The sequence below is a fragment of the Neltuma alba genome, unplaced genomic scaffold (genome assembly GCF_004799145.2).
Source record: "Neltuma alba isolate B1F8T4 unplaced genomic scaffold, ASM479914v2 tig00001562_pilon, whole genome shotgun sequence".
NCBI classification, from domain to species: domain Eukaryota; kingdom Viridiplantae; phylum Streptophyta; class Magnoliopsida; order Fabales; family Fabaceae; genus Neltuma; species Neltuma alba.
The window spans coordinates 207,645-235,485 of record NW_021632512.1 but is presented as its reverse complement, the minus strand read 5'-3'; the positions used below and the strand labels follow the sequence as shown (position 1 = coordinate 235,485).

The following is a 27,841-nucleotide window of genomic DNA, read 5'->3' as shown; positions in this document are numbered from 1 at the left end:
CTATTTTAAATAGCAATTTCGATATTTAGCTAGCTTAGAACCTAATTAATTTTGGCTATAAAAAGAAAATGAATTTTGTTTGCATTGCTTTGCAACATTCTAAGTTTGAATATAATTTAATTTGACCACCAAGGCAACGTGAGGGCCAAATATGAAACATCTCAATTAACTTGCTATAGACAAATAACAAACTTGTCTCTATTATATAATTACAACAATTTTAGTGAAATCAATTTATTTCAATCCTACAACAACTAACAACCTAATTACAACTGTCTAAATTAAATCATATACAACATATTAGTTCTATGCTCTTGTCAACTTTTCAAGTATAGCCAAAATATTAAAAAAAAAAACTAAATAAAACAACCTACTTAATTAGCAGTAATAAAAATAAAGAAACAAATAAATATAAAATCATGGACAAAAACACACTGTACCTGAATACATGCCTACTTTAAAATCATGGACAGCATACTTTTTAAGCATATCCAAACTTTAAAAGATCTGCGACAAAAACAGAAACAAAAATCATGTCAAATTCAAAAGTTAAGACTAAAAGAAGTTACATTCCGAGCTTCATAAATGCAAAAGAAGTAAAGCCAGAGAAAAAAAGCAGAGCATAGAACTGATTAGATTCAAGACTTTGATAGTATAATAAAAGCTACCATTGTAAATTGAGATTTTGTTGAATAAAGTGATACTTCACCTATCTCCTTCTCTTCTCTCTTTCTCTCTCTCTCTCTCTTGACAGGCCTGTACGACTCATTTATAATAAACTTCATACCTATTCTACAGAGGTAGAAAGTTGATGACTTATAGTTTAATAGATGAGGATGCGATAGTTGATGGTTGTATTAGAAGTTAATATATAAAAAGAGATAAGTAAGTTCACGATGATACCTAGAGCTCCATTATGCTTAGATGCTTGATAATTTTGGGGACTAAATAGTATTCTTTAGTATCTCTAAGGCATCTATAAGAAGTATGACCATAGCACTTAGGCCAGTAAGGAATTTAAGAGGTGAGATTCCTCTAAACGGTGCCACTGCCATGATGATTGAACGAGTCAGGTCGAGAGGCTTCCCTAATAGGGATTTGACATGCAAGAATATGCTGGGATAGAGATTAAGTAACTGGCAGGTCTTGGCCATAGAATGTCTTTCAAGTTAGGAGGTGGTTCTTCGATGCAGAGTTGACGCTACTCTACTAAGAGCGAGCTATTCTCTGAAGGGAAGGAAAGGAAACAATTATGATGGGGTTGGCAACGTTATGAAGGTAACAACACGTCCTCTGAGAGTAGTAGAGTTGACGTTGTACGTGTAAAAGTGTTATATCCTCCATCAAGGCAGGGAAAGCGGTTAAGTTGACATGCTCTGGTGTGAGCAACATGTCCTTCCACGGGAAGAGTAACAGTAGCTGCGGAAAGGCTCACAGAGTTAACCTTACCCTAATGAGAGTGAAGTTGGCCAAGGGTAATGAAAGGGTGGAATACCTAAGAAGATGATAGAGATGATTTTTCAAGACTTCAACCTATAAGATGAGAAAGAAAATCGTAAGATATGGTAGACTGACATAGATACAATGACAAGCCCAGAAGGCCATGGTTGTGAGCCAATGGCCTAGAGAACTAAAGGAGCACAATGAAAGGGAAATGGCCCGAGGTAGCTAAAAGTTAAAAGAAAAGCAAAGGCAGGAAAGATGAATGATTTTGGAGTTGATAGAGAAGATTGAGTAAGGCCTAAGAAGACAATACTGACATTTGTGAGTAGTCTTGGAGAATAATCAGTCAAGTTACCAGTTGAGGGTAGGTGACTTATTCCTTGACTCAGTCCACTGGTCTAAAGGCTCCCAAAGAGTGGACATGGCTCAGGCAGAATGGGAAAGAATCCAGGGTCACAGTAGATCCTGAAAAGGCTTACGGGAGAGCACCGTAGCTCTCAAGGTCATAGTATACTAAGCCTAAAGGAAGGTTATTGAGCCATAAAGGTAGTATCTCTTTGAAGCATGAGAATGAGACGATCAAGGATGAGTCTAAGATGAGGATACCTTCTCAGGTTGGTTGCCTAGTATAGAGAGAGTACCCTTGACTTTTCCACAAACACTATTATTGTTGAATAGACCGAGCTCAATTGTGTTCTAGTTAAAAAAAGAAAATGAGGAAAATAAGAATTAAGGGAACCACAGGCTATAAGTCCTGAAGGTTTCGCATTCAGACAAGCTATATGCAAAATAAGAATGTGAAAAAAAGGAGATAAGCCCTTAAGATAAAGATGAGAAAGGTAGAGTATACCGAAAAGAACAGATAAGGGTAGTGTTAGAGGAACCTGAAATGCCATGGTACAGTGAAAGACCATGAAGGCAAGTATACTGCTATGGCATTATTATGAAAGAATCGGCCTAAAGTATAGGAAAAGTGAGAGCTGTAATGATAAAATATGTAAAAGTAAAGACCATGCTTGTATAAAAGACAGAAAAGTAAAAAATGCAAAGCTATGTTAGCATAAATTCCAGGATCAAAACCTAAAAATGAGGCATAATGGAAAGCTGAAGAGACCAAAGTTGAGTATAAATAGGGATATTCTCCTTAGTTAACTTCTCCTTAAGGTTAAGAATAGAGGTTTGACCCAGAAATTTTGAGGACGAAATTTCTTTTGAGAGGGGGAGAATTGTCACATCCTAAATTTTTGGCCTAGAAGTACCAAAATTAGCTTGAAATGAGTAGGCTACTAGACCTTTTTTGGTAGAGGTCCCAGAGATTCCCTGGAAGGACAGTAGGATTCCTAGGGACTAAATTGCAAAGCGAAAGTTTTCTAGGACTGAGAAAAGAGGAAGTTAGAGACTTAAAAGAAGTCTTGGGACCCAAGAATGAGAAATAGAGATGAATACAGGCCAATAGTTATGTTGGAGGCCTCAATGAGGTGAATTTTGAGGTTAAGTCAAACTAGGGATAAAATTGTAATTTTGTAAAGTTTTGGGCTGGTAAGGGCAAAAATGGAAATTATGCGCAAAAATCCCAAAAAAATCTCATAAAATGGGAAATGGTAGGTTAAGACTTGAACATTTCAAAAAAATTCTAGAAAAAATGACAATAAGGTTCAGAGGCCTGTATGAGGCTAAAAATGATGAAAATGCCCCTAGAAGGAAATTATGAAATTCCTAAGGTTTTGACTAATTTGGAATATTTTCAAAAATGAATTATTTAAGGTATAGGAAGGCCTTAGATAATCAAACCAAATGGGAAAAAATACTTGAGAAGTTATCACAGGTTTTAAAAATAATTTCGTCCCCAAAAAACAAAGATGTTGGCTTTAATAGAATTTAAAGACTATTTATACACTACTCGGGAAAAGTCAAAGTCAACAATCTGGAGGTTAACTTTTGATGTAAGAAAAATTAGAAGAATTCTCCATAATGAATAAATAGTATTGGTACCTGGAGATAGATTCTTGAAGTTGTCGACTGATAGAAAGAATTCTGTCAATATCACTCAGAAATAAATATTATTAATTATTTTAATTATTTTAATGGAAGAATAAGGGAAGAGCATCACTCTGTCTTTGGGCATGTTATATAATGCTATGTGGATTTATTTGAGGTGAGAAAATAGTGCCATAATATGTCCTAGTGGTCCCAGGAAAGTCAGGACCCTAAAAAGTACCCTATACGGTGTAGAATGGCAAGATAGGTGGAGGAATGCCTAAGGGTTGTGTTTTGCACGAATTTTATATTAATTTTCTTCCTATTTTAATACTGAAATGATGAAGGAATATGGAGGAGACAAGTATACGGTTAGCTGGGAAAAGAAGGTATTACGTGTACGGCTAGATGCAAGACACATGTACAGTCAGATGCAAGACACATATATGGTTGGATTAAAAGCATGTGGATTGATGAGGTAAGCATGGTGTCATAGGACACTTTTCACCATAAGGTTAAAAGAGAAAATAGACAGTCCAGATCAAGCCACACATTTTTAAGATCAACAACCCAGATTCAGTCTTGTTTTCTATAAATACCTCCTCCCCACCTCTCATTTTCGCGTGAGCTCATGGAACCATGGGAAAAATCTTGCAAAATAGATTTTAGAGAGAGAAAGAAGAAGGAGGGAGAAAGGCTAGGTGTCTCCATGCAAGATGAAACTCTAAAACAAGGTATGTTCATGGTTTTTGATGTAGTTTTCACTACCCTTGTTGTTGTTGAGCTTGGTTATGGATTTTAATGATTTTTGAGAGCTTGGAACCCTTAGGGGAGGTGCTGAACAAAATTCTTAAGAATAGGGGAAGATGAAATTGATATTAGAATAATATTTAAAGGCTTGAAAGAAACAAGAATCAAGTGGTTTTATGTTAAAATTAGTTGAATTTCTTGATTATATAACTTGAGTAATATCTCGGCTAGGGCTGGTTCTTAGAGCTAGGATTGGATTTTGATGATTTTGATGCTTTTAATGTGTTTAAAACAAAAGAATTGTGTGGGGTAAAGGTGAGAAGACAAATTTGGAAGCATTAGAATTGAAAGTGGAATGTTGAGCCCTAAGAACCTATCTTCGATCAGATCAAGGTGAGTAGGGAGGAGTTTGATTTTGATTATTTTGAGCTTAGAAATTGATTCTACATGAAAAATTGTGTGGGAATAGCATTTGAAGTTAATTTTAAAAAGGTTGGAAATCAAGCTCAAAAGTTAGAAGTTGATATAGCTGAAAGAAAACAAAGTATTGGTGTTGTTAATTACCATGGCTCTAATGAATGAATGCAAATGATGTATTGGTGTATTTGGGTTCATGAGACATCAAAGGAAAGGAATGAAAAAGGTTGAGGAAGCAACCTTAATGGTTGGAAGCAAAAGGGAGCAAGTTGAAGGGCAAGAGAAAATTTATGATATAAGGTAGCGAACTTACCTTTCTTGTGTGCTTGATTGTATGTGCGTATGTGTTATGAATGCCATGATGTGATTAAGCTATGCTGCTAAACTATGATTGCTATGTTTAGTTAAGCATACCTTGGCATTATGTTATATGAATATGAATGAACTGGCTTATTTTCCATGGCATTTCACCATGCATAAACGATAAAGTTGTGCACAAAAGCATATCATACACGTGCATCCATCTTGCATGCATAAACGGTAATATTTGCTACTGAGATTCTCTTGAATCTCACCCTCCCTTAACCAACCATAATAGGTGATATAATCAAGCAAAGGATACATGAAGTGGAAGCAAGGAAAGAAGAAAAGATTTGGGAAAATTTGTTGTATTATGTTGTACACTGTATATACCAATGTATGTTGTAAATGTGCCACTGATGGTATGTGATGATAAATGAGGTTGTTGGCTTGTGTAATTAGCTATAATAGTGTATGGGAATGGTTAGTATATGAATGGAATGGTATTACGTATGAAAAGTCCTAATCATGAATTGTTAGTACAAGCTAGGGGATAAGCCATCCCTAGTTAAGCACCAAAATAGTAATGGAGTAGAAGTATGGCAAATGACTGACTTTGTCCATGAAATTTAGCATGATTGAAGTATACATCCTGAGCTTTAAAACAAGTGGTAGATCACTTAAAATGGATGTGTGTGCTAAGAGCTATGGTTGCTCAAAGTTGGACTGAAAATCTGAAATTTAAACAGTAAACAGTAACCTGAGAACCAATTGTAAATTTTCAATCTATGGCTTGTTTTGTGAATCGCTTAAATTGTAACACTTCTAAATATGTACTCTGAGGGGTTAAAAGAAGGATGTTTCACATAATATATAAATTTATATTTGATTTTTCAAGGTTCAAACAAATTTTTATATGACTTAATTAGATGTTCTACTCATTCTTTCATGGTTCTTGTTATCATACAACTCTCAACATATTGCAAATGAGCTTATCCACCATTTGCAAGTTGTGTTCCTATATGAAAGAAATATAATAGATGCTTTCCAAAGTTTATCTAGTTGAAGAGAGCACTTCAAACGATAGACCAGACCCACCCAACTTGTCTTCTATAACTTTGGACAATTCCTCTTCCATCTTAGAGGAAAAATGGTTCATCCAGTCTCCTACTTTACCTTTCCTAAACAAATCCTTGTTTTCATACTTGTGCACAAATTTGCCAGTCTTGTTTACCTCCAATTCCTTCATCTTCTCAAAGGTACAAAGCTCAATTATGTTTCTAATAGTGCCATTAATTTCCTCCTCTAAGTTTAACGGACATTCCAAGAACTCAGCAATTCTTTTCAAGTAGAAATTGATGTCTGCTTGCAGATCCTCATACTTTAAAAACACAACCCTGTCTGTTGTGTCTTTGCTTGCTCTCCAATAACTCAACATATTTGTCCAAAATGGACCCATATCATTGATCCCTTTGGAGTACCTCTCAAATGCACCCTCACATGATAATTTGGGTAAAGATGGTGGTGTGATTTTGTTGAGGTGAAACCAAAATGACACAAAATTGTCAAAAGGGTTTCGACATATGTAGATTAGCTTGCATTTGGAATTGGTAATTGAATTTGGCAATGAATGAAATGGAACATGTGTGCCAAAAACCCTTGGTTCGGGAATGATGGAGAGATCAGGAATTTGGTTATTTGCATAATGATGGAACTCAAGGAAAGGAACAAGCTCGTGTGCATTGGAATTAAGCAAATGATGGTTACTTTGCGAAGGAGAGAAAAGTTTACGATTCACAATAGCAAATGTAAGCGCCTTCAACCAAGTAGTACCAGATTTTGGCAAGGTGGCAATAACAATATCACTGTCTTTTGCTTGAAAGTGCCTTTGAAAAGAGCATATACCTTGAATAGTAGCCGGTGCATACCAAATGCCTTGGTAAAGATAAACATATGAGGTAACCCATCCCCTCCTTTTGGCAAGTGAAAGTAGTAGTTCCTTGCATTCTTGGTAATTTGTTCATATTCTTCATCGTAAGCTTCATTGTCTGACTCAACATTTGTTGTGGTGATAGTTTCAGCCATTAGAATGCTAGTATAGTCGATCTGCTATTAGAACATAGCCATAAGAATGTATCTCACAAGTTTCCATTATTTATAGGAAGCGGAGCAATAAAAGAAAGATTGTACAGGCAGCGTTTACTCTCCCTGAATCTGATTTTGCCGGCCATAACTTTGTTTTTGAATAAAACTTGGTTATCATCATCATTAGAAGTTGCTTACATCATTCCAGACGTTATAATACCATTCTTGTCTTCATCCACCACTAGATGCAAAATCTTGTGAAAGCCTAGCCAAGACATTTTTTACAATAAAGAATCCTATTTGTACAATAAATAATCTTATCTTGCTGGCCTGCATCCTAGCCAAGACATTTTGTACAATAAAGAATCCTGTCTTGCCGACTTGCAGCTTACCTCCAATTTATTGTTATTCACGAATCTAGTGTTAAGAGGAATTTTAAATTTGAATGATCAAACAATTCCCTAATATTGTTATATAAAATAATTAGATTTAATGACAATTAATATCTTGATTAATTATATTTGTTTTACTAATTTTATAATGATACAATAACCTTATCAGAAATATAATTTGATTTTGCAATTAGTGAGAAAATTAGAGAAAATATTGAAATCGTGTCTAAAATATAATAGAAAAAATTATATTGATAAAATTTTTAATATTTGAAAATGATATTTCTTTTCAATTCAAAATTTATTTCCTTGAAATGGTAATATAAATATATGAAAATTATTCTATCATATTTAAAATTAAAATTACAATTTAATATATGTGAAATTTTCAATAATATTATATATAAATAAGAAATACAAATAAAAAATAAATATATGATATAAATATTATTGTACTGAAAACTTTTTTAAAATATTATTTATATTTATTAATACATATTAACATAAAATATGAAAATTAAATGGAAATATTTAATAAGATATTAAATTATATGTGCGTTTACATAATGTAAAAATAATATGTGTGCGATTGTTTTTGTGAAGTAGTGAACTATTATTTATGTTAAATTTTGAATATTAAAACTGCAAGTTGATCTTAATTCAATTAGTAAAAACTCTACTCGGTGGTCACACACACCCAAGGTCATGGAACGAACCACAGGTTTGCCACAAATTAAACCAATTTATTTAAAAATTAAATTAGTGATAGAAAGTACTATATGAAAAGTACAAAAATACCCTCGACTTAAAAAATACCCTCTCCCTTAATAGCAGTGCTTTGCAAATCTTGACCGGACTAGTTGGTTCAGGCTAAAAACTAGTAAACCAGCCACTTGTCCAGTTTGGTCTGTCACCGAGACAGAAGAAACTTTAAACCAGTGTAAACCATCCTAACTCAGTGTGAACTGGGTATAAACCGGAAAACTAGCTAAGTTGGATCGCTTAGCCTGATGGCTTGGAAAAATAAACCAGATGGAGAAATATGAAGCGAGGAAGAAGAAGCATAGAAATAAAAGAATGGCCTCAGTTTGCCTCTCGCTCTGCAAGTTTACCTTTTCTCCTTTGCAACTACAAGTCAGTCGACCTTGATCTATTCACTCCCCTTTGAGTGTCTCTAAAATAAAGGTGAGGAGGTGTGAACCGTGGAGGTATGAAAATAAAGAAGGGAAGAAGAGCATCTAAAATGAAAGAAGACGAGAGAGAAAAAGAAACAAACAAAGAGAAAAGAGAAAAAGGATAAGGAGAAAAAAAAAATTGAAAATAGAAGAGCTTGGTAACTATTCAATATGATTTGATTAATGATTCAGACTTTAACGTGAGAAGCTTTGAAAATGATAAAAATAGAGAGAGCAAAGTAAAATTTGAAATAAAATAAATTAATACTAAAAATATATTAATTGTTAACAATACGGGTTATATTTCTCAGAAAAAGATCTGATTTTTTTTTTTTTGACCTTAAGATCTGAGGTACTAATAGAAAACATGAAACCACATATATATAATTCTTTAAATATAATCGTTTATTTTATATATATTATTAATGGCAAACAAATATTATATACTACCTCCGGTCCTTAGTATAAGACCTTGTTTGATTTTTATTTTGGTCCTAAATATAAGACCCCAATCCACTTTGTCTCTCATATTTATACATTTTTTTTCAAAGTAGCCCTTCTAACAATGATAGTTCTAGTTAATACACTTGATTAGCAAGGATATTTTAGGAAAAGACAACATCTATTTAGGACAAATAACTAACTCAACTTACTTCCTTAATTTTCTCAAATTAGTCAACTGGCTCTTATAATTAAGACCGGAGGTAGTACATTATTATAATTACAAAATAAGTCACGTATTATTAATTTTATGTGCAAATATTATGTATTGATTATTATTTGACATTTGCTTTTATATCTTATTTTTATTTTTTATTTGAAATAATCAATATATATTTGAGAATATGTTATTTTAATTAACATCAGTCTGACTCCGGGTTGACCCTGATTTGACCAATTAACCCTTGACTTACTATCTCAATTGGTCTAGTGACTGGTTCAGTTTTCATTACCTTGCTTAATAGCCTCGATGCTGAATAGCTTCTAAAGCAACTCCAAAGATAAATATAGATCCCAAAGCTCCATCAGTTTATCTTACTTTGCAACTCCAAAAATAAAGATGGCAGACAAATAACATCTAACTATGCAGTTTGAACATGTTGTGCAGCTGACAGTAAAGGTCAAAACCAATTGGATTTCTTCAAGAGGAGGAAAAAAATGAAGTGTTGTGATTATGTTACAAGGCACAGAGCAATCTCAAGCATTGAATCAAGGGAAAATGACCATAAAAGAACCTAGGAAATAACTAAATCCTTAAAAGGTAACCCATATACCCACTACCCAAAAAAAAAAAAAAAAGACTTTAGGTGACGACTTTTGGCAGCAACAAAAAAAAAAGTCCGACTTTCAACAGCAATTTTCTAATGTCGTTGTTGAAGGTTTGACTTTCAACAACGACTTTCTAATATCACCATTGAAAGTATAATCTAATAATATATATTTTATTTTACAATAATAATAAACAAATTCAATCCACTGAAAGTATAATCTAATATCACGAGTTCGAACCTTGAAGAAGACACATTTAAAATGAAAATATTTGGGCGGTGATATGGCAGAGAGGGGTAATGTGACATGAGAATGGTGATGTGGCAACGGCGTGGAGGTGGTTGACGATAACGTGGAGGTGACTAGTAATGATGTGGCATCTGGTGGGTGATGATGTGACTACCGAGAGTGATGAAGTGGAGGTGGCCAGTGATGACATAGTGTTAGAGGTGATGACATGGCATCATTAAAACCAATTTTTCTTAGGTATCACTTTTAACGGCAACAAAAAAGTCGCTGCTGAAAGTCACTTTTAGTGGCGACAAATGTTGCCGCTGAAACTTCTAAAAGCCGTCGCTAAAAGTGTCTTTCAGTGGTAACCTTTTTTGTTGTTGCTAAAAGTTTTCAACCACGATCGCTACGACAACAACTTTTTTGGTCGCCACTGAAAGTGTCATTTCCGTGGTGACTTTTATAAGTCACCGCTAAAAGTCAAATTTTTTTTTAGTAACCATATTCCCAATAAAGTGAAGAAACTTTAAATGGCATCAGGAAATTAAGTTGAAATGACACAAATGCCTTTATATGACATAAAAGAAATAAAGAGAGGAGAGAAAGAAACATGCATGTTGTTGAGATTGCATGATTCCTAAACTTGAGCAGCTAATAAAAACTTGGCTTTTTTTTTTTTTTATGAAGTTTGGATTAGAGATTATCAAGTACCTTTTCGATAACAAACAACTTATCAAAACACTACAAAAACATATGATAACTGATAGAACTTTTATTTAGTGATGAAATCACTAACAGAATCAAATGAACAATGGAATTTTTTCAATCACTAATTGTTTGTTGCTAATTGAATTAGGATAAAATTGAAATTTTTTCAGTAGTTAGCAATGAATTACCGAAAAACTTTTCATCACTGGTTACCAACGTAATATTTCTGTCATTAATTAGCTACAGAATTTAAAGAGGAAAAATTTTCATTGCTAATTAGCGAAGGAATTTACAAAGGAAAATTTTTGTCATTAATTTAGTTTTTTAACAATTTTAAAAAGCTGTCACGTGGCCACTCCATAAGGTGCCACCTCATTGCCGGTGATGGACTTCAACTGCCATTGCCATGCCGCTTCCGGTACCAAGTGTCATCGCCATCTCACCATTGCCGCCGTATGTCATTGCCTTATGTTAACACAATGTTGGAACCAATTTATGATAAACCTAATACCCCGTATGGAACTCAAAATTTGGGTGTTTGGTATAATTGAACCCACTTCCATGGAAGCACCAGTTCCATCAAATTTGGGCACCGGCACTTCCATCCTTCCCCTGAGAACTAAGTTCCAGTTCCAAGGAACTGGTGTTCGGACCATTTTGCCCCTCCTCCTTCCCATCTTCCTCCTCTGTCTCTCGCCCCAAACTCTGCTAATTCTCTACTGGCAACGGCCCTCCACGGCGATGGTGATATGGTTCTCAGCCAGCAACGACGACAAACGGGATTCCATCGTCTCCCTCAAGCAGCGAACTCAACTCTGCTTTGTCTCCTCATGGCAAGAAGCGCGATTCAGCCAGGTTCTTTAGATCTGGTTCACTATGGGGTGGATCTGATTCGATACAGTGATCTCCGATGGCGATGAGTCTTTTTCTCACTAAATCCATTACTCGATGACGACAAAGACTTCAATCTGCGGCCCCTTCTTCGCCTTTGATCTGTGAAACTTTCTCCCTTTCCATCCTCTCCTCCTCCTTCTTCAGTTGTTTAGATTGATTATTGATGAACTTTTGATTATTTTCTGGTCTTTGTTTTGCTTTTACTTCATGTCCAGAATATTTCCAACGACTATGTTAGTCAAATTATGGTGGTGGACGGCGGATTGCTGGTTGTGGATACGTGAAAGGGGAAGAGTTTTTTTTTTTGTTTGTTTGAGGGCATTTTAGTATTGTCATGTTATAGAAGTATTTTTCAATTAAAAATTTATTCCACTTCCATATTCCCACCAAACATGTTTTATAGCCCAGTTCCACTCCCAATTCTACTTCTACTTCCAATTTTTGCTCCATAATAACTCTTCGTATCAAATGGGGCATAAGATTCAAATACACAATCTCACCTGTTTCCATGAAAGTTTCCATCTTAAACATAAAACTGAAATATGAATGATTTAGATTTCATATTTTATATAATTATGAATAAAATTTTAATTCTTTTAAAAATAAATAAATTAAATTAAATTACTAAATTTTAGTCATGATGATAATTCATAACAATAATAAAAAATAATTTATAAACTATGAAATCTGAACCGTTTAATTTTTAATCTTAATGGTTGAGATGGAAAATTGTAGTGACCCTAAAAAATTTATACAAGAGGTTCAGTATTTTTTATTATTCATCATGATTATCAGCTCAAATGGTTTGTGACAAAGTGGAATTGAAGGTTATAACATATTTTTTAGGCAAGGAGTTTGAATTTGGGCTATGTCATGGAAAGGGTTAATTTTTGATCCAAAAAAAGGAAAAGGGTTAACTTTTTCTTTAGTACCACCAAAATTACTAAAAAACCCTTTTACCTAGGAAAATATGAAAAGAAACACTTCCATAAGATATTTTCTTCCCCCTCATGAAAAAAAGGAACCTTCAGAGTTGCCAGCGTGCGTGTACGGTGGTGGGTTCGCTGGTGTTGCAAATTTCAGAGTTGTGTTCCTCTTCTTCAAGCTCTGTCGTTTGATCTCTATTTTTGTCATTGCTGTTCCCTAGTGGCTTAGAGAAGGATTTGTGCTGCACCTCTTTTCCTTCGCTATCGTAACTAGCTAGTGAAGCCTTAGGTAGATTCGAAATTCCTTCCTCTTTCTTAACTTGCGTAGTAGTATGTGAGAGGAACTTTCATTTCATTTTTCCTTCATCTGTTTCGCTGCTATTATTGTGTGTGGTTGAGATTATTTGAGTCATTTGCCTCTGGTCCTCTACTCAATATATGCGTGTGCGCGGTGCTACGTTTGAAAGGTCCTTCCTTTTCTTACATTTATGTGACTGCCGCGTGAGTGTGTGGAATACGTGGAGTTCGAATAATTTACTTGTGGTTGTTTTTGTGATGCTGTGCGTGGTGTAGGAGGAATGATGGAAGCTTAAACAAACTGGAATTGTAGTTCATTATGTTTGGTGAATTTGTTAAGCTATAGTTACACCCAAGGTGTTTGTTATGATTTGTAGGATAAGAATTTAATTAGAATGTTGTTGAAATTCTAGCTCGCAAAGGTTTATGTTGTAAGAAGAAACTTGTTTTGTTAATTTTAACTTTGATGCATGACAAATGTGAAACATCCTTCTATTTATCCCTTTTAGTACTATCTGAACGTATTACGGTTCAAGTGTTCAAGCGGATCACAAATAAACCCATCGATTGAAAATTTAGAATTTGATTATCGGATTACTATTCACTAGTAAATTCCAGATATTTTATCCAAATTTGAAAATTTATAATTAATTATAGAAAAAATTGTATTGAGGTGATTTAAGTCCCCATTTAAAGCTTTCTCAATTCTCTACAGGAAAAAAAAAACTCATTGGTTCATCTTCTTACTCATTCATTCCACAATTACATGTAAAGTTGTATTATTTATTTGGTCAAACAATTTAGTTTTAGATTCTATGTTCTAACTTTGAGCAACCATATCCCTTAGCATACACATTTATTTTAAATGGTTTATCACTTTTTTTAAAGCTTAGGATGTGTATTACTAGTTCACCAAATCTTATGGTCAAATTCGTTTATTTACTTTACCTTCACTCTGTCATAAGTTTATTGCTCATAATGAAAAAATTTATCCCTTTATTTGCATTAATATGCTATAAACTTTCTTTATCTTGCATATTATCATCCCGACAAACCATTGTTATTTCCATGCATTATTATACTTATTCATGCATACTAATATCATCATTTCTCATCACATAATATTAATGGTATATTTGCGATTACATCATCGTAAAGAGTTACATAGCATAACAAAACATAATATTATACTTTTCTCAAATTCTCTCTTCATTCTTGATCTTCCTCATGCATTCCTCTTCCCTTGCACACGTTCTTATTATGGTTGGTTAAGTGTTACATCCTGATAATTATTACTTAGAAAATGAGGAACTTAGAACTGACTAAAGGCCGTGTAATGTGATAGAAATAGAGATGGAACAACTTTTGAAGCGAAATCCGGGGAAGGACTGGACTTTCATTTTGAAAATTTTTGATCAAGGAAGGGCAAAATTAGAAATTATGTCCAAAATTTCTAAAAATTCATAAAAAAATGGAATAAAGAATCTAGAGTAGTATTTGAAGCCTACAAAGTATAAACAGAGTAAAAATAATTTATTTTAGAATTTTTTGTAATTATTGGTATTTTTGGCTAATTAAGCGAAAATTGACCAAAATGAATTATTTTAAATATGTAGAGGTATCAATAACTTATGAAAAAAATTAGAAAAATTAGTTGAGAGGTTATTAAAATTATTCCCAACCTATGAAAGTACAGATGTTAGCTTTAAAATATTTAAAGCCAAATTATGTCGGTAAAAGACTGATTTTTTGAAAAAATTGAATAGATGGAATTACAGGTCAATTTTTTACTTTCAAAAAATAGGAGGACATCTCCTTATTAAAAGGAAGTTATTGGAATAGAGAAATAAATTTTAAGAAGTATTGGATTAGACAAGATTTAGAAAAAATTTAATTGATATCACGAAATTATACAGTGCAATAACTGAAAGCTTACTTAGGGGAAATGTTTTTCAAATTTTCTGTATGGTTTGGCATCAAAAATGGAGGAAGAGGACATGGATGGAATAATATATTTTGTTAAGGGTTAAGTTTGGAAGAATAGAATTACTTAATAAAAAATCAGGTTTTCTTCACATGTGTGATTAGGTGTTATGTGAGTTGGCTTTTTCTAGAAGCAAAGAGTAAATAAAGCAAGACACCTCATGTGTTTACTTGGCAAGATCATAAGGGATCAAGCACAAGATGAAGCTAAGTGTAATGGTAAGGGTAAATGGTAACTTAGGGTTACCATATGGTGACTTTTTCAAGCTCTTTTATAAATACCCCTTCCCCTCCCTTTATGCCAAAATTTTCAACCAACTCAAGGGAAAAAAGGGAAGAGAGAATTAGGCCAAGTAGGAAAGAAGAAGGAAGAAGAGAAAGTAAGGAGAATCTAGGTGAAATTAACAATTAATCAAGGTAAGATCATAAATCTTATCCTAGCTTATGAAGCTATATTTATTGTTGGTTTTATATAGGGTTATGATGGAAGTTGAAAGCTAGAAACCCTAATCCTAGTTGTTGTCCAAGTTGTTACATATTGAGAAATAAAAGATTTGAGAATCATATAGTGATTAGAGCATAGAGAATGGTTGGAAATTAGTCTTTTTAACTTGGCTTTTGAAAGTATTCCAATTTATAAAACATATGGATATGGTTCGACCAAGCTTGGAACGTAGGGCTAGAATTTGATTCTTGTTAATTTGAAGCTTCCAATGAGTTAAAAGCTAAAATTGTGTAGGATTGTGATAACCTCTTGAAATTCCTACCAATTCAACTTGTTTTAACACTCTTTTCTGGGTTTTGGAAGCTAATTGTGTAGGGTTATTCCCTTAAAGTTAGAAAATATGACTTGAAAACATAAACTTTGTTTTATGCTAATAATTGGGAATTATTTGTGCAATGCTTCTAAGATTATTGTTGTATGAAATAGCAAGAGCTGGAAGAAGAATGACAGGGAGAAAGATTTAACTAATTTTGGCTGATCAGAGGGAGATTAAGGACCCAGAGCAAGTAAAGATGGAAGATCGAAGGTAGAGAGGCTGAAAAAGCACCTTATGCTATGGCACAAGAAGCAACCCACCATGGCATCTCCAATAGAAAGGCAGGGGAGGCATTCTGTATAAGATGCAGTAGCACCTGTCTACATCTGTCGCAGCGCCTAGTCCTTCCTAAAGAGCTTGCCATTCTATAATAAGTGCCATAGTGCTTGTCTATATCCGCTGCTATGGCCAACCCTTTCCAAGAAGTTCCCATTCTGTGTAATCCACAGTGACATATTAGCATATCTATTGATTGTTGTAGCATCTGTCCTCTTACAGCTGTGTGTTTTGCATTTATAACTTAAAAATTAGGGCATATAAGAGGGGGGACTCGTGATTTTCGAGAGACTTCGACTTGGGGACTTATTTAGAGCTCTTTGCTAGGGTTTGGTGGTTTTGAAGCTTGGGAACATTAGGCTTGAAGTAGCAAGAGATTGGAACCTTCTTTCTTCATTTTCCTTGGTTTTCTCCTCCTCTTCTCCTTTGTTGTTGTGATGGCTATAAAATGTCTTTGTATTTATAGCTTTTTGCTGAACATGTGTAGCTAGAATAGTCATCCTAGGGTTATTTTGATCTATTGTATGGATTAAGATTTGTTTTAACTCTCTTTAGTGTTAATCACAATGTTATGTTGTTTTTATTTTGAGCTTAATGCTTTCCTGTGATTGGCCATTGTTTGAAGTGATTTGTTAATTGGTTAAAGCCTGAGAAAGTTAAATCGATCTTGGAACTCGAGTAAAAATGTGCTAGATCAGAATTTTATCCTATTAGATGGATAGGTTATTGATAGAATAGAGATATATCTATTAACCTAACATTATCCAAAAAGGGTTTTGGGTTTCAAAGTGTAATAAGCAAAAGCAAGAGATTGTGAAGTTTTACTAAGATTACAAAATTTGGTTTTGACTTGGGAAAGCTTAATCAATAATTGTGAATCTTGGGCTAACTTAACATGTTATTAAACACTAAATGAGAAGTTATTAATCAGGATTTGTGATGTACAATAGTGAGAAATAACCACAAATCCTTATTTGTCTCAAGGTCAAGTTTATTTTATTTCAAGTTTAATCTTTGTTTTCAAAGCACATTAAACAACTTTTTTTACAATAATTATTTCACTTAACCTAACCATGAGTACAATTATAATTTTTAACTTGTCTGGCCTTAGTCTCTAAGGGAACGATACTTTTTATACTACTTGCGACCCATCCGCTTGCGGTTAAGCTAATCAGTGAATAAGTTCTTGGCGCCTTTATTGAGGACTAACAAGAAGATTGCTTGTGGTTGATTTTCTTTGTTGTGTGATTGGTTACGCTTAAGTTTTTCTTTTAGTATTTCTAGTGCTAGTTATAGGTAGAGTAGTAATATTTAATTATTTAGTTTCATTTGATAAGTTTGATACTTTTGCTTTTGATATGATCTTGTAGGTATCTCTTAATGCGTGCGAGGAAACTTGAAAGTTATTTTGGAAGAGGATACAAAGAAAGAATCTAGTTCTAAAGAAGAAATTGAAAGCACACCTGAAATTTGGTAGTGACCCCAGCCTGAAACTGAATAGCGAGAAAACATGGCAGAACAAGATGATAATGACTTGCACACTTTGGATGATTACTTGAATAAGGAAAGGTAGACTTTGCACTCAAGTATATAGCTACCGGACATTCAAACTAGAAACTTTGAAATCAAATTGACCATGATTCAACTCTTAGGGATGATTGGTACTTTTGAAGGAAATTTTAATGATGATCTTAATGAGCACTTGACCAAGTTTGTGGATATGTGTGAGAACTTCAAGCAAAATGGAGTTTCTAAAGATGCTCTAAGGTTAAGATTGTTCCCTATGTCTCTATCTCATAAGGCAAAACCATGGTTGAATTCTTTGCTAGATCACTCTATTAAAACTTAGGATGAACTAGTGGCAACATTCAAGGCAAGATTTATTCCAAGACGTAAACGAGCTATATTGAGAGGTGAATTACTTTCTTTTGAGCAACAAATGGATGAGCTATTCTATAAAGCTTGGGAGAGATTCAAGGATATGTGGAGAAATTTTCTGAATCATGAGCAGAAGAAATATGTTCTGATAGAAGCTTTTTGGAATGGGTTGAATGATAGTAACTATGCTTAACATTGCTTCAAATAGAGGAATTGGAAAGATGAAGGTCAATGAGTTGTATCAATTATATGAAGATGTGGCCTCTAGCACTATGCAATGATATAACAAGAGGAGATAACGTTTTAGGACATATTAAGAGCCTAGTTCTTCTTCATCTAGAGATATCGCATCACAGCTTAAAGCGATCTCTATAAGGTTTGACAACTTAGAAATGCAAACCAAGAAGGGCAATGTGATGGAAGTTCATGCACTTCAAGCCCCTGTGTACACTTGTGATCATTGTAGTGAGGAATATCATTCTGACCAGTGTCCTTATACTTTGGAGACTTTCAATTATATGAACAATCTACAACGAAGGCCACAAAGAAGTTTATATTCTCAAACTTACAATTCGAACTTGAGGAATTATCCAAATCTCTTATGGAGGAATAGGCCAAGTTTGAATCCACCACAGGAATCATCTTCTAGTGCTAAATAAATGGTGCTTTTGGTTTTCATGGTCAACAACAACAAGCATCATCATCAGAAAGAAGAATCTAAAATTGAGAAAATGCTTGCTCATTTGTTGGCAAATCAAGAGTCTGCAAGGGCTGAGAACAAGGCTACCTTCTCTCTCCATAAAATTGCTATCAAGAATCTTGAAGTTCAGATGGGTTAATTAGCTTCATAGATGAATGTTCTTATGAGGAATAACCTTCCAAGTGACACCATTCCTAATCCTAAAAGGGATGGTAAAGAGGATTGTAAAGCTGTCACTTTAAGAAGTGGCAAGATCCTGCATGATAGTCCTAGTCCCACTAGAGCTGACAAGAAAGCTAAAAATAATATGGTAATTGATCTTGACAATGGTGAAGAAAGGAGTAAAGCTCATCATTAAGGATGACAACAAGAAGAGAAAGCAAGCTGAAGAGGACATAGTAGATGTGGTGAAAGGCAAGTATGTGACTTTTGATATCTCGGAGGAAAAGAAGAAAAAGCTTACCTCTCCTCCTAAATTTGTGCCATCATTGCCTTTTCCTCAAAGACTCAAGAAACAGCAAGAGGATGGCCAATTCAAGAAATTCCTTAAGATATTCAAACAGTTACACAGTAATATACCTTTGGTGGAAGCCCTGAAACAAATGCCAAAAGTATGCTAAATTCATGAAGGAATATTTTCAAAGCAAAGGAGGTTTATTGAGTATGAAATTGCAGCTGTGACTAAGAGTTTCATTGATGTTATCAAGCAAATTCCTCCTCAGCTGAAGGATTCAGGAAGTTTCTTCACTCCTTGTCACATTAGAAATAAGTTCTTGGGGTAAGCATTATGTGATCTTAGAGCTAGTGTGAATCTAATCCTACTCTCTATTTTCAATAAGTTAGAGTTGGGTGAAGCTAGACCTACCACTGTTACATTACAACTGGTTGATAGAAGCATATCTTATCCTCGGGGGATCATTGAGGATGTATTGGTAAAGATCAACAAATTTATATTCCCTACTAGAACCCTTATTGATATTGAAAAAAGAGAATTAACTTTGAGAGTTAATGATAAACATGTGACATTCAACATGCACCACTTAATGAAAGCCCCGAGCCAATATGAGCAATGTTCCTTTATAGACATCATTGATCAAATTGTGTAAGATGACTTTAACAAGTCAATGTTTAAGGACCCTTTCAAAGCTGTACTGTGGGGCCTTAAAATAGAAGATATAAAAGTAGCAGAGGTATTAGCATTGATGAACATTTCATCTTCTTACTCTAAGGGCCGAGGACACTTTAAAACTTTACACCTATCATCATTAGATAGACCAACTTTGAAGCCATCTCTTAAAGAGCCTCCAACTCTTAAATTTAAGGCTTTACCTTTTGATACGCAATATGTCTATTTGGGCTCTAACAATACCTTGCTAGTGATTATTTCTTCTGATCTCACAGTTTAATAAGAAGAGCAATTGGTGGAAGTCCTTAAAGCTCAACAAAAGGCCATCGGATGGACAATTACAGATATCAAGGGTATTAGTCCCTCCACTTGTATGCATAAGATTATGCTAGAAGACAAGTGTAAAGCCTCTATTGAACATCAAAGAAGGCTTAACCCAATCATGCAAGAAGTGGTGAAGAAGGAAATTCTCAAGTGGCTTAATGCAGGAATCATTTATCCTATCTCTGATAGCTTTTGGGTAAGCCCAGTCCAATACGTCCCTAAAAAGGGTAGTATGACTATAGTGGCTAACATCTATAATGAGCTAATTCCTACTCGCACTGTTACCAAAAGTGGCTAAAAAGGGCAGTATGACTATAGTGGCTAAAAAGGGCGGTATGACAGTATGCATGGACTACCAAAAGTTAAATGCTGTAACTAGGAAAGATCCTTTCTTCTTCCGTTTATTGATCAAATTTTGGATAAGCTTTCCGGAAGGGAATTCTTTTGCTTATTGCTTTGAAAGATCAAGAGAAGATAACTTTCACTTGTCCTTATGGGACTTTTACTTTCAAAGGTATGCCTTTTAGATTGTGCAATGTACCAGCTACTTTTCAACATTATATGATGGCCATTTTTGCTGACATGAATGAGCACACTATGGAAGTTTTCATGGATGATAAAACATCCTTCCTTTAACCCTTAAGTGCACATTTTGAAGCACTATGGTTCAAGCAATTCATGAACCAAGCCCATAAATTGAAAATTTGCAATTGGTTCTCAGGTTACTGTTCACTAGTTAAATTCTAGATTTTTAGTTCAACTTCAAAAAATCATAACTAATTCTATAAATATCATATTAAGGTTCTCCAAAATTCTACTCGAAGCTCTTTCAATTCTCTACAAGAGAAAAATATGAAACTAGACCTATCCTTACCAAATTCATACAGTTTATTCCTTAAACTTTACTATTCTTTTAGTCAAAATTATACGTTCTTGTTTCTCTACTCTAACTTTGACCAAGCATAACTCTTAGTACACACATCCATTTAGGTGATCTACCACTTGTTTTAAAGATTAGAATGTTTACTTTAACCATACCAAATTTCATGGCTTAACTCATACATGTGATAGGTTAAACTGGAGCTGGAAGCTAACTGTTCCAGGACCTACGTTTTATCCATTAGACAATTCTTGCTTTAATTCTTTTTATTGTTTGGCCATACATAGCTTGGCTTTATTCTTTCCCATTTATTCTCATACATTTTCATTCATGCCATAAACATTCTAAACAAATACATCGCATCATTGGCATTCATATACATAATTTACACATTAGGAGAATCATACATTAACCAATAGCTTCATTTATTGACATGAATAATTCTCTACTTTCTTCTCCTTCCTTCTCATGCTCTCCTTCATACAATCATTGTCCATCATACTTGACCTAAACGGTTGGTTAGGGAGGGGTGAGATTCAAGAAAATCTCAGTAGCAAACGATAATCACCCAAACATACATGGCAAGCTTAGCATTTATAACATGCTTGCAACTTAACACCTTTATAACATAATGATATGTTTGGAAATCATCATGCACTTATCATAGAACGCATAGGCCTATGGCATATTTCAAACACATTCACAATCACAACACATGAGTTCATAAAATCATATAACACAAAAACATGTCATACATGCAAGCAAATACCAAGCACATAAGAGTAAGGTCAAGTTTACCACCTTGTGTCTATCAACTTTCTCTTTACTTCCTCTTGCTCTTTTTTGCTACCAACCATTAAGGTTGCTTGCTCAACCCTTACCATTCATCTTCCTTAATGTCTCATGACCTTAAATGTATCAACATATCATTTCCATTTGTAACATCCCAAATTTTGGCTCATAGATACAAGTAATAGCACAAGGAAAGGATGATTACTAAGTCCAATGCAAAGAAAGTCCCAAAGATGCCTCGGAAGGACAAAAGAGATTTTCCAAGGGCAAATGTGTAAAACGATAGTGTTTGAGGACTAAGAAATGATGAACTGGAAACAACTAAGAACCAGAGGTTATGCCAAAAACTTGCAAGAGATGGTTCCGAAGGTTAGGCCTAAAGAGGGACTAAATTGCAAAGAAAAGATTCCTAGGCCAAGTAGGGACCTAATTATAAATAATAAAAGTTCTGGTTGGCTAATGCTCAGAGTTAGCAAAAAGGGCCCAAATGACTTAGAAAAATTCCAGAAAAATGGGATAGGATCCCAGAGTCGATAGAAGGCTAGAAATGACAGAAATGCCCTAAAGTCATTCTAGGGTTATGGACAATTTGAGATAGTAACTTAAATTAAATTATTTAAATTATGAGACAGCCTCAAATAATCAGGAAAAACTGGGGAACAGTAGTTGAGGAATTTACATAGATTGTAAAATTAATTCCGTCCCCAGAAACTGACAAGATTGGCTTTAATTAAATTTAAAGCCTATTTATACTCTATCCGGGGAAAGTCAAAATAGCTGTCTAAAGTTTGAATTTTGATCTAAGAAAAATTAGAGGAATTTTCCATCATAAAAAGGAAAGAATAAAACCCAGAGATAGATCAACAGAGTTACAAGCCGATAGAAAGAATTCGGAGAAGGTAACCCTGATTAAGTATTATTTAAGAATATTTCTAGGAAAATGAGAAAGAAAACATCTAAACACCATCATGACGGCGCTGAGTCAGCATGCTGAGTCACTAAATGCAATCATGACACCTGCGAGTCAGCATGCTGAGTCACCAAATGCAATCATGACACTTACGAGTCATCATGCTGAGTCACCAAATGCAATCATGACACCTATGAGTCATCATGCTGAGTTAGCAGAAGATATTTATGGACAGCATAAAAATTAAAACGTAGTATGGGAATATTTTAGACAGTCCTTTATGTACTCATTATAGTGAAATCTCTACTGCGTGACTCATTAAGGTTAAGTAGCCTATCAATAGAGCTAATTATTTTCATCTATATTCCTCTAAGATGGCGCCATATATGTACTTAATTAAGATGAGAAAATAGTGCCAGAATATGTCTCAGTGGTATCGGATCAGTCAGGACTCAAAAAAGTACTCGATACGGTGCAGAATGGCAAAATAGGTAGAGGAATACCTAAGGGCTATATTTTGCACGAATTTTATATTAATTTCCTCCATATTTTAATGCCATTGAAGGAATATGGAAGAGACAAGTGCACAGTTAGATAGGAAAAGAAGGTATTACATGTACAGTTGAATGCAAGACACGTGTGCGGTTGGATTAAAGACATATGGCTTGATGATGTAAGTATGATATCATCAAGACGAGGTAAGCATGATGTCATAGGACACATGTCATCACAAGATAAAAAGAGAAAAATGGACGGTTCAGATCAAGCCACGTATTTTTAAGATCAACGGCTGAGATTTAGTCTTGTTTTCTATAAATACCCCTCCCCTCCCTATCATTTCGTCCAAGCACAAGGAACCTATGGGGAAGCTCTTGCAAAATAGTTTCTAGAAAGAGGAAGAAGAGGGAGAGAGAAAGGCCAAGTGGTCCCAAGCCAGATCAAACTCTAAAACAAGGTATGTGTGCCGTTTTTGATGTAGTTTCTACCTCCCTTGTTATTTTTGAGCCTGGTGGTTGGTTTGATTGGATTTTTGATGATTGAAGTCCTATGGAGAGGTGCTGCACAAAACTGCTGAGGCTAGGGAAAAATGAAATAGATGTTAGAAACATGTTTAAAGGCTTGGAAACAACAAGAATCAAGTGGTTCTGTGTTGATTTTGCAAGAAATCCAACTTTCCCTTAATTTGTGATTCTGTTCGGCTATGACTGTTCTGAATGGTTAGGGTTGGATTTTGATTGTTTTGAGCTTCAAAATGGATTTTGCATGAAAAATTATGTGGGGTAGCATGTGGAAATAATTTTAGGAAGATTAGAATTAAAACTCTAAAGTTAGAATTCAATTATGTTCAAGAAAGAACCAAGTAAGAAATAGGTTGGTGGCTTGGTTCTAATGAATGTTTGGCATTGTTTATGAATGTGTTTAGAACCTTGGAACATTCAAGAAGATGTTTAATGGAGTTGACCAAAAATCCATAGGGTTGGAAAGACAAGGGAATCAAAGGAAAAGCAAGAGGAAAGCTGTGTCACAAGGTAGTAAACTTATCGATATTGTGTGCTTGATATGTATGCTTGCATGATGTGGTTGTGTTGCCATAATGTGACTAAGTTATGATGAAATGTTTGCAAAGTTATGTTTGCAAGTTTATGTTATGCTTTGCCTTGGCAATATATTATGAAAGTATGAAATGCTTTAGCTTACTTTCTATGGTATTCACATGTTAATGTTTGGGACATTATAATATGTCATGCATTTGCATTATGTCTTGCATGCTTATGGATAATTTTTTCTACTGAGATTCTCCTGAACCTCACCCCTCCCTAACCAACCATTTAGGTCAATCAATGGTGGGCAATAATGGCATGAGAGGCAAGGAGAAGAAAGTGGAGAATTATTGATATTAATGAATGATGTTATTATTCAATGTATAATTCTCCTATTATGTAATTTATGTTTGGATGCCAATGATACCATGTATTTAATTACAATATTTATGAGATGAATAAAAATTTATGAGGATGATTAGGAAACTGTAAACCCAATTTATGTATGCCAAAGAAATAGAAAGAATTAAAGTAAAAAGGAGGTTAAGGGATAAAATGTAGGTCATGAAGCAATGAGTTTGTAGCTCCAGTTTGACCTATCAAATGAATGAGTTAAGTTACAAAATTTGGCAGAGTTATAGTATACATCCCAAGCTTTAAAATGAGAGCTACATTACCTTAATTGGATGTGTACACAAGGAGATATGATTTTTATAAAATTAGTTATGATTTTTCAAAATTGGACCTAAAATATGAATTTAAACAGTGAAAAGTAATCCGAGTAGTTATGTTGAAAATTTTTAATCCACGGGCTTGTATTTTGACCTGCTTGAACTATAACGCTTACAAATACGTACTCTGTGAGGTTAAAGGTAGGATGTTTCACCATTCATTCATTAAAGCATGGTAATCAACAACATCAACACTTTGTTTTCTCTGAACTATATTAACTTCTAACTTTTGAGCTTGATTTACAATTTTTCTAAAATTAATTCCACATGCTATCCCTATATAATTTTGCATGTAGAATCCATTTCCAAGCTCAAAATAATCAAAATCAAACTCCTTCCCTATAAACCAGCCTTGACCAAGTAGTATGCCTTTAGGATCCAAAATTTTCATTTTCAATTCCAATACTTCCAAACTTGTTTTCTCATATTTACCCCACACAACTTTTCAATTTAAACACATTGGAAGCATTAAAATCATCAAAATCACATCCTAGGCACAAGAACCAAGTCTGGCTGAATTAGTACTCAAGTTGCACAATCATGAAATCTAACCAATTTCAATATAAAACCACTTAATTCTTGTTCCTCTCAAGCCTTTAAACATTATTTTAACATCAATTTCATCTTCTCCTATCCTTAACAATTTTGTGCAGCACGCCCCTAGGGTTTCAAGCTCCCAAAAATCATTAAAATCCATAACCAAGCTCAATAATAACAAGGGTAGTGAAAACTACATCAAAAACCATGAACATATCTTGTTTCAAAGCTTAATCTTGCATGGGGTCACTTAGCCTTTCTCCCTCCTTCTTCTTTCTCTCTCTAGAATCCATTTTGTAAGAGTTTCCCTATGGTTCCATGAGCTTACACGAAAATGAGGGTGGGAGAGGGCATTTATAGAAAATAAGACTGAATCTAAGCATTGATCTTAAAAATATGTGGCTTGATCTAGACCGTCCATTTTCTCTTTTTATCTTTTGATGACATGTGTCCTATGACATCATGCTTACATCATCTTGATTACATCATGCTTGCATCATCAAGCCACATGCCTTTAATCCAACCGTACACGTGTCTCGCATCTAACTGTACACATAATACCTTCTTTTCCTATCAAACTTATAGTTGTCTCTTCTATATTCCTTCATCATTTTGGCATTAAAATAGGGAGAAAATTAATATTAAATTGGTGTAAAATACAACCCTTAGACATATCTCCACCTATCTTGCCATTCTGCACCATATAGGGTACTTTTTAGGATCCTGACTTTCCCGGGACTAGTGGGACATATTATGGCACCATTTTCTCACCTCAAATAAATTCACATGGCATTATATAACATGCCCAAAGAGAGAGTGATGCTCTTCCCTTGTTCTTCCATTAAAATAATTAAAACAATTAATAATATTTATTTTGAAGTGATCTTGACCAAATTCTTTCTACCGATCCACAACTCTGAGAATCTATCTCCGAGTACCAATACTATTTATTCATCATGGGAAATTCCTCTAATTTTTCTTAAGTCCAAAGTCAACCTCTAGATAGTGTATAAATAGGCTTTAAATTCTATTAAAACCAACCTCTTTGCTTTTTTAGAACGGAATTATTTTTAAAACCTGTGATAATTCCTTAAGTATTTTTTCCCCATTTCGTTTGATTATCTGAGGCCACCCTATACTTTAAATAATTCAATTTTGAAAATATTCCAAATCAGTCAAAACCCTGAGAATTTTGCAAATTACTTCTAAGGGCATTTTCATCATTTTTAGCCTCACGCAGGCCTCTGAACCTTATTTGTATTTTTCTAGAATTTTTCTGAGGTATTCAGGCATTAACCTCTCATTTCTCATTTTCTAGGATTTTTCTAGGATTTCCGGGCATAATTTCCATTTTTACCCTTACCAGCCCAAAACTTTATAAAATTACAATTTTGCCCCTGGTTTGGTTTAACCTCAAAATTCATCTTATTGAGGCCTCCAACATAACCTTTGGCCTATATTTATCTCTATTTCTCATTCCTGGGCCCCGAGACTTCTTCTGAGTCTCCAACTTCCTCTTTTCTCACTCCCAAAAAGTTTTCCTTTTGCGATTTAGTCCCTGAAAATCCTGCTATCCTTCCAGAGAATCTCTGGGACCTCTGCCAAAAAAGATCTGGTAGCTTGCCCATTTCAGGCTAATTTTAGTACTTCTAGGCCTAAAATTCAGGATGTGACAGATGACTTCGCGATTTTTAGTGATTCATTTGATGAGTGTTTAATCAATCTAGCAAGTTTTTTAAAAGGGTGAAGAAGCCAACTTTGTCCTCAACTAGGAAAAGTGACACTTTATGGTGAAAGAGGGCATTATGTTAGGTTACTGAGTGTCCAAGAATGGATTGGAGGTTAATAGAGTAAAGATTTCTGTGATTGAACAACTCCCTCCACCAACAAATATAAAGGGTATGAGAAGTTTCCTAGGGTGCAACATCCTGAATTTTTGGCCTAGAAGTGTCAAAATTAGCTTGAAATGGGCAAACTACTAGGCCCCTTATGGTAGGAGTCCCGGAAGTTTCTTGAAAGGATAAAAGGATCCTTAGAAACCAAATTGCAAACCAAAAGTTTTTCGGGACTAAGAAAAGAGGAAGTTAGAGACTCTAGTGAAGTCTCGAGTCCCAGGAGTAAGAAATGGAGATGAATGTAGGCCAAAGGTTATGTAAGAGGCCTTAATGACATAAATTATGGGTTTAAGCCAAACTAGGGGGAAATCATAATTTTGTAAAGTTTCGAGCTGGTAAAGACAAAATAGAAATTATGCCCAAAAATTTTAGAAAAATCCCAAAAAATGAGAAATGACATCTTAAGGCTTGTATTTGAAGTTCGAAGGTCCAATATAAGGAGTTGAGGTAATTAAAGGCTAAAGGTTGTGCTAGAACTTCAATAAAAAGATTTTTTAGGCTAAAGCCGAGTAGGGAGCTAAAACGCAAATTTAGAAAGGGCACTGATGGAAAAAAGGCATGAATACTTCAAAAAAATTCTAGA

The 27,841-nt window shown here is 34.4% G+C and overlaps 1 protein-coding gene across 1 annotated transcript; it reads right to left on the bottom strand.

The window, feature by feature from the left end:
* Positions 1–783: 783 nt before the first annotated feature.
* On the bottom strand, positions 784–11,209 carry LOC114759170 (cytosolic sulfotransferase 15-like). The gene is made up of 3 exons (XM_028948275.1): positions 11,127–11,209; positions 5,941–6,860; positions 784–822 (listed from the first exon to the last, which is right to left on the bottom strand). Exons 1-2 carry the CDS (start codon positions 11,207–11,209, stop codon positions 5,942–5,944), a joined length of 1,002 nt encoding a protein of 333 aa, XP_028804108.1. The 3' UTR covers positions 784–822; position 5,941.
* Between the last annotated feature and the right edge of the window lie 16,632 nt (positions 11,210–27,841).

Coding starts and splice junctions, on each gene's coding strand:
- LOC114759170 (XM_028948275.1), bottom strand. CDS start 11,209: ATGACATACGGCGGCAATGGTGAGATGGCGATGACACTTGGTACCGGA. Junction 6,861..11,126: donor GCAGTTGAAGTCCATCACCG/GCAATGAGGTGG, acceptor ACTTGCCAAAAG/GAGGGGATGGGTTACCTCAT.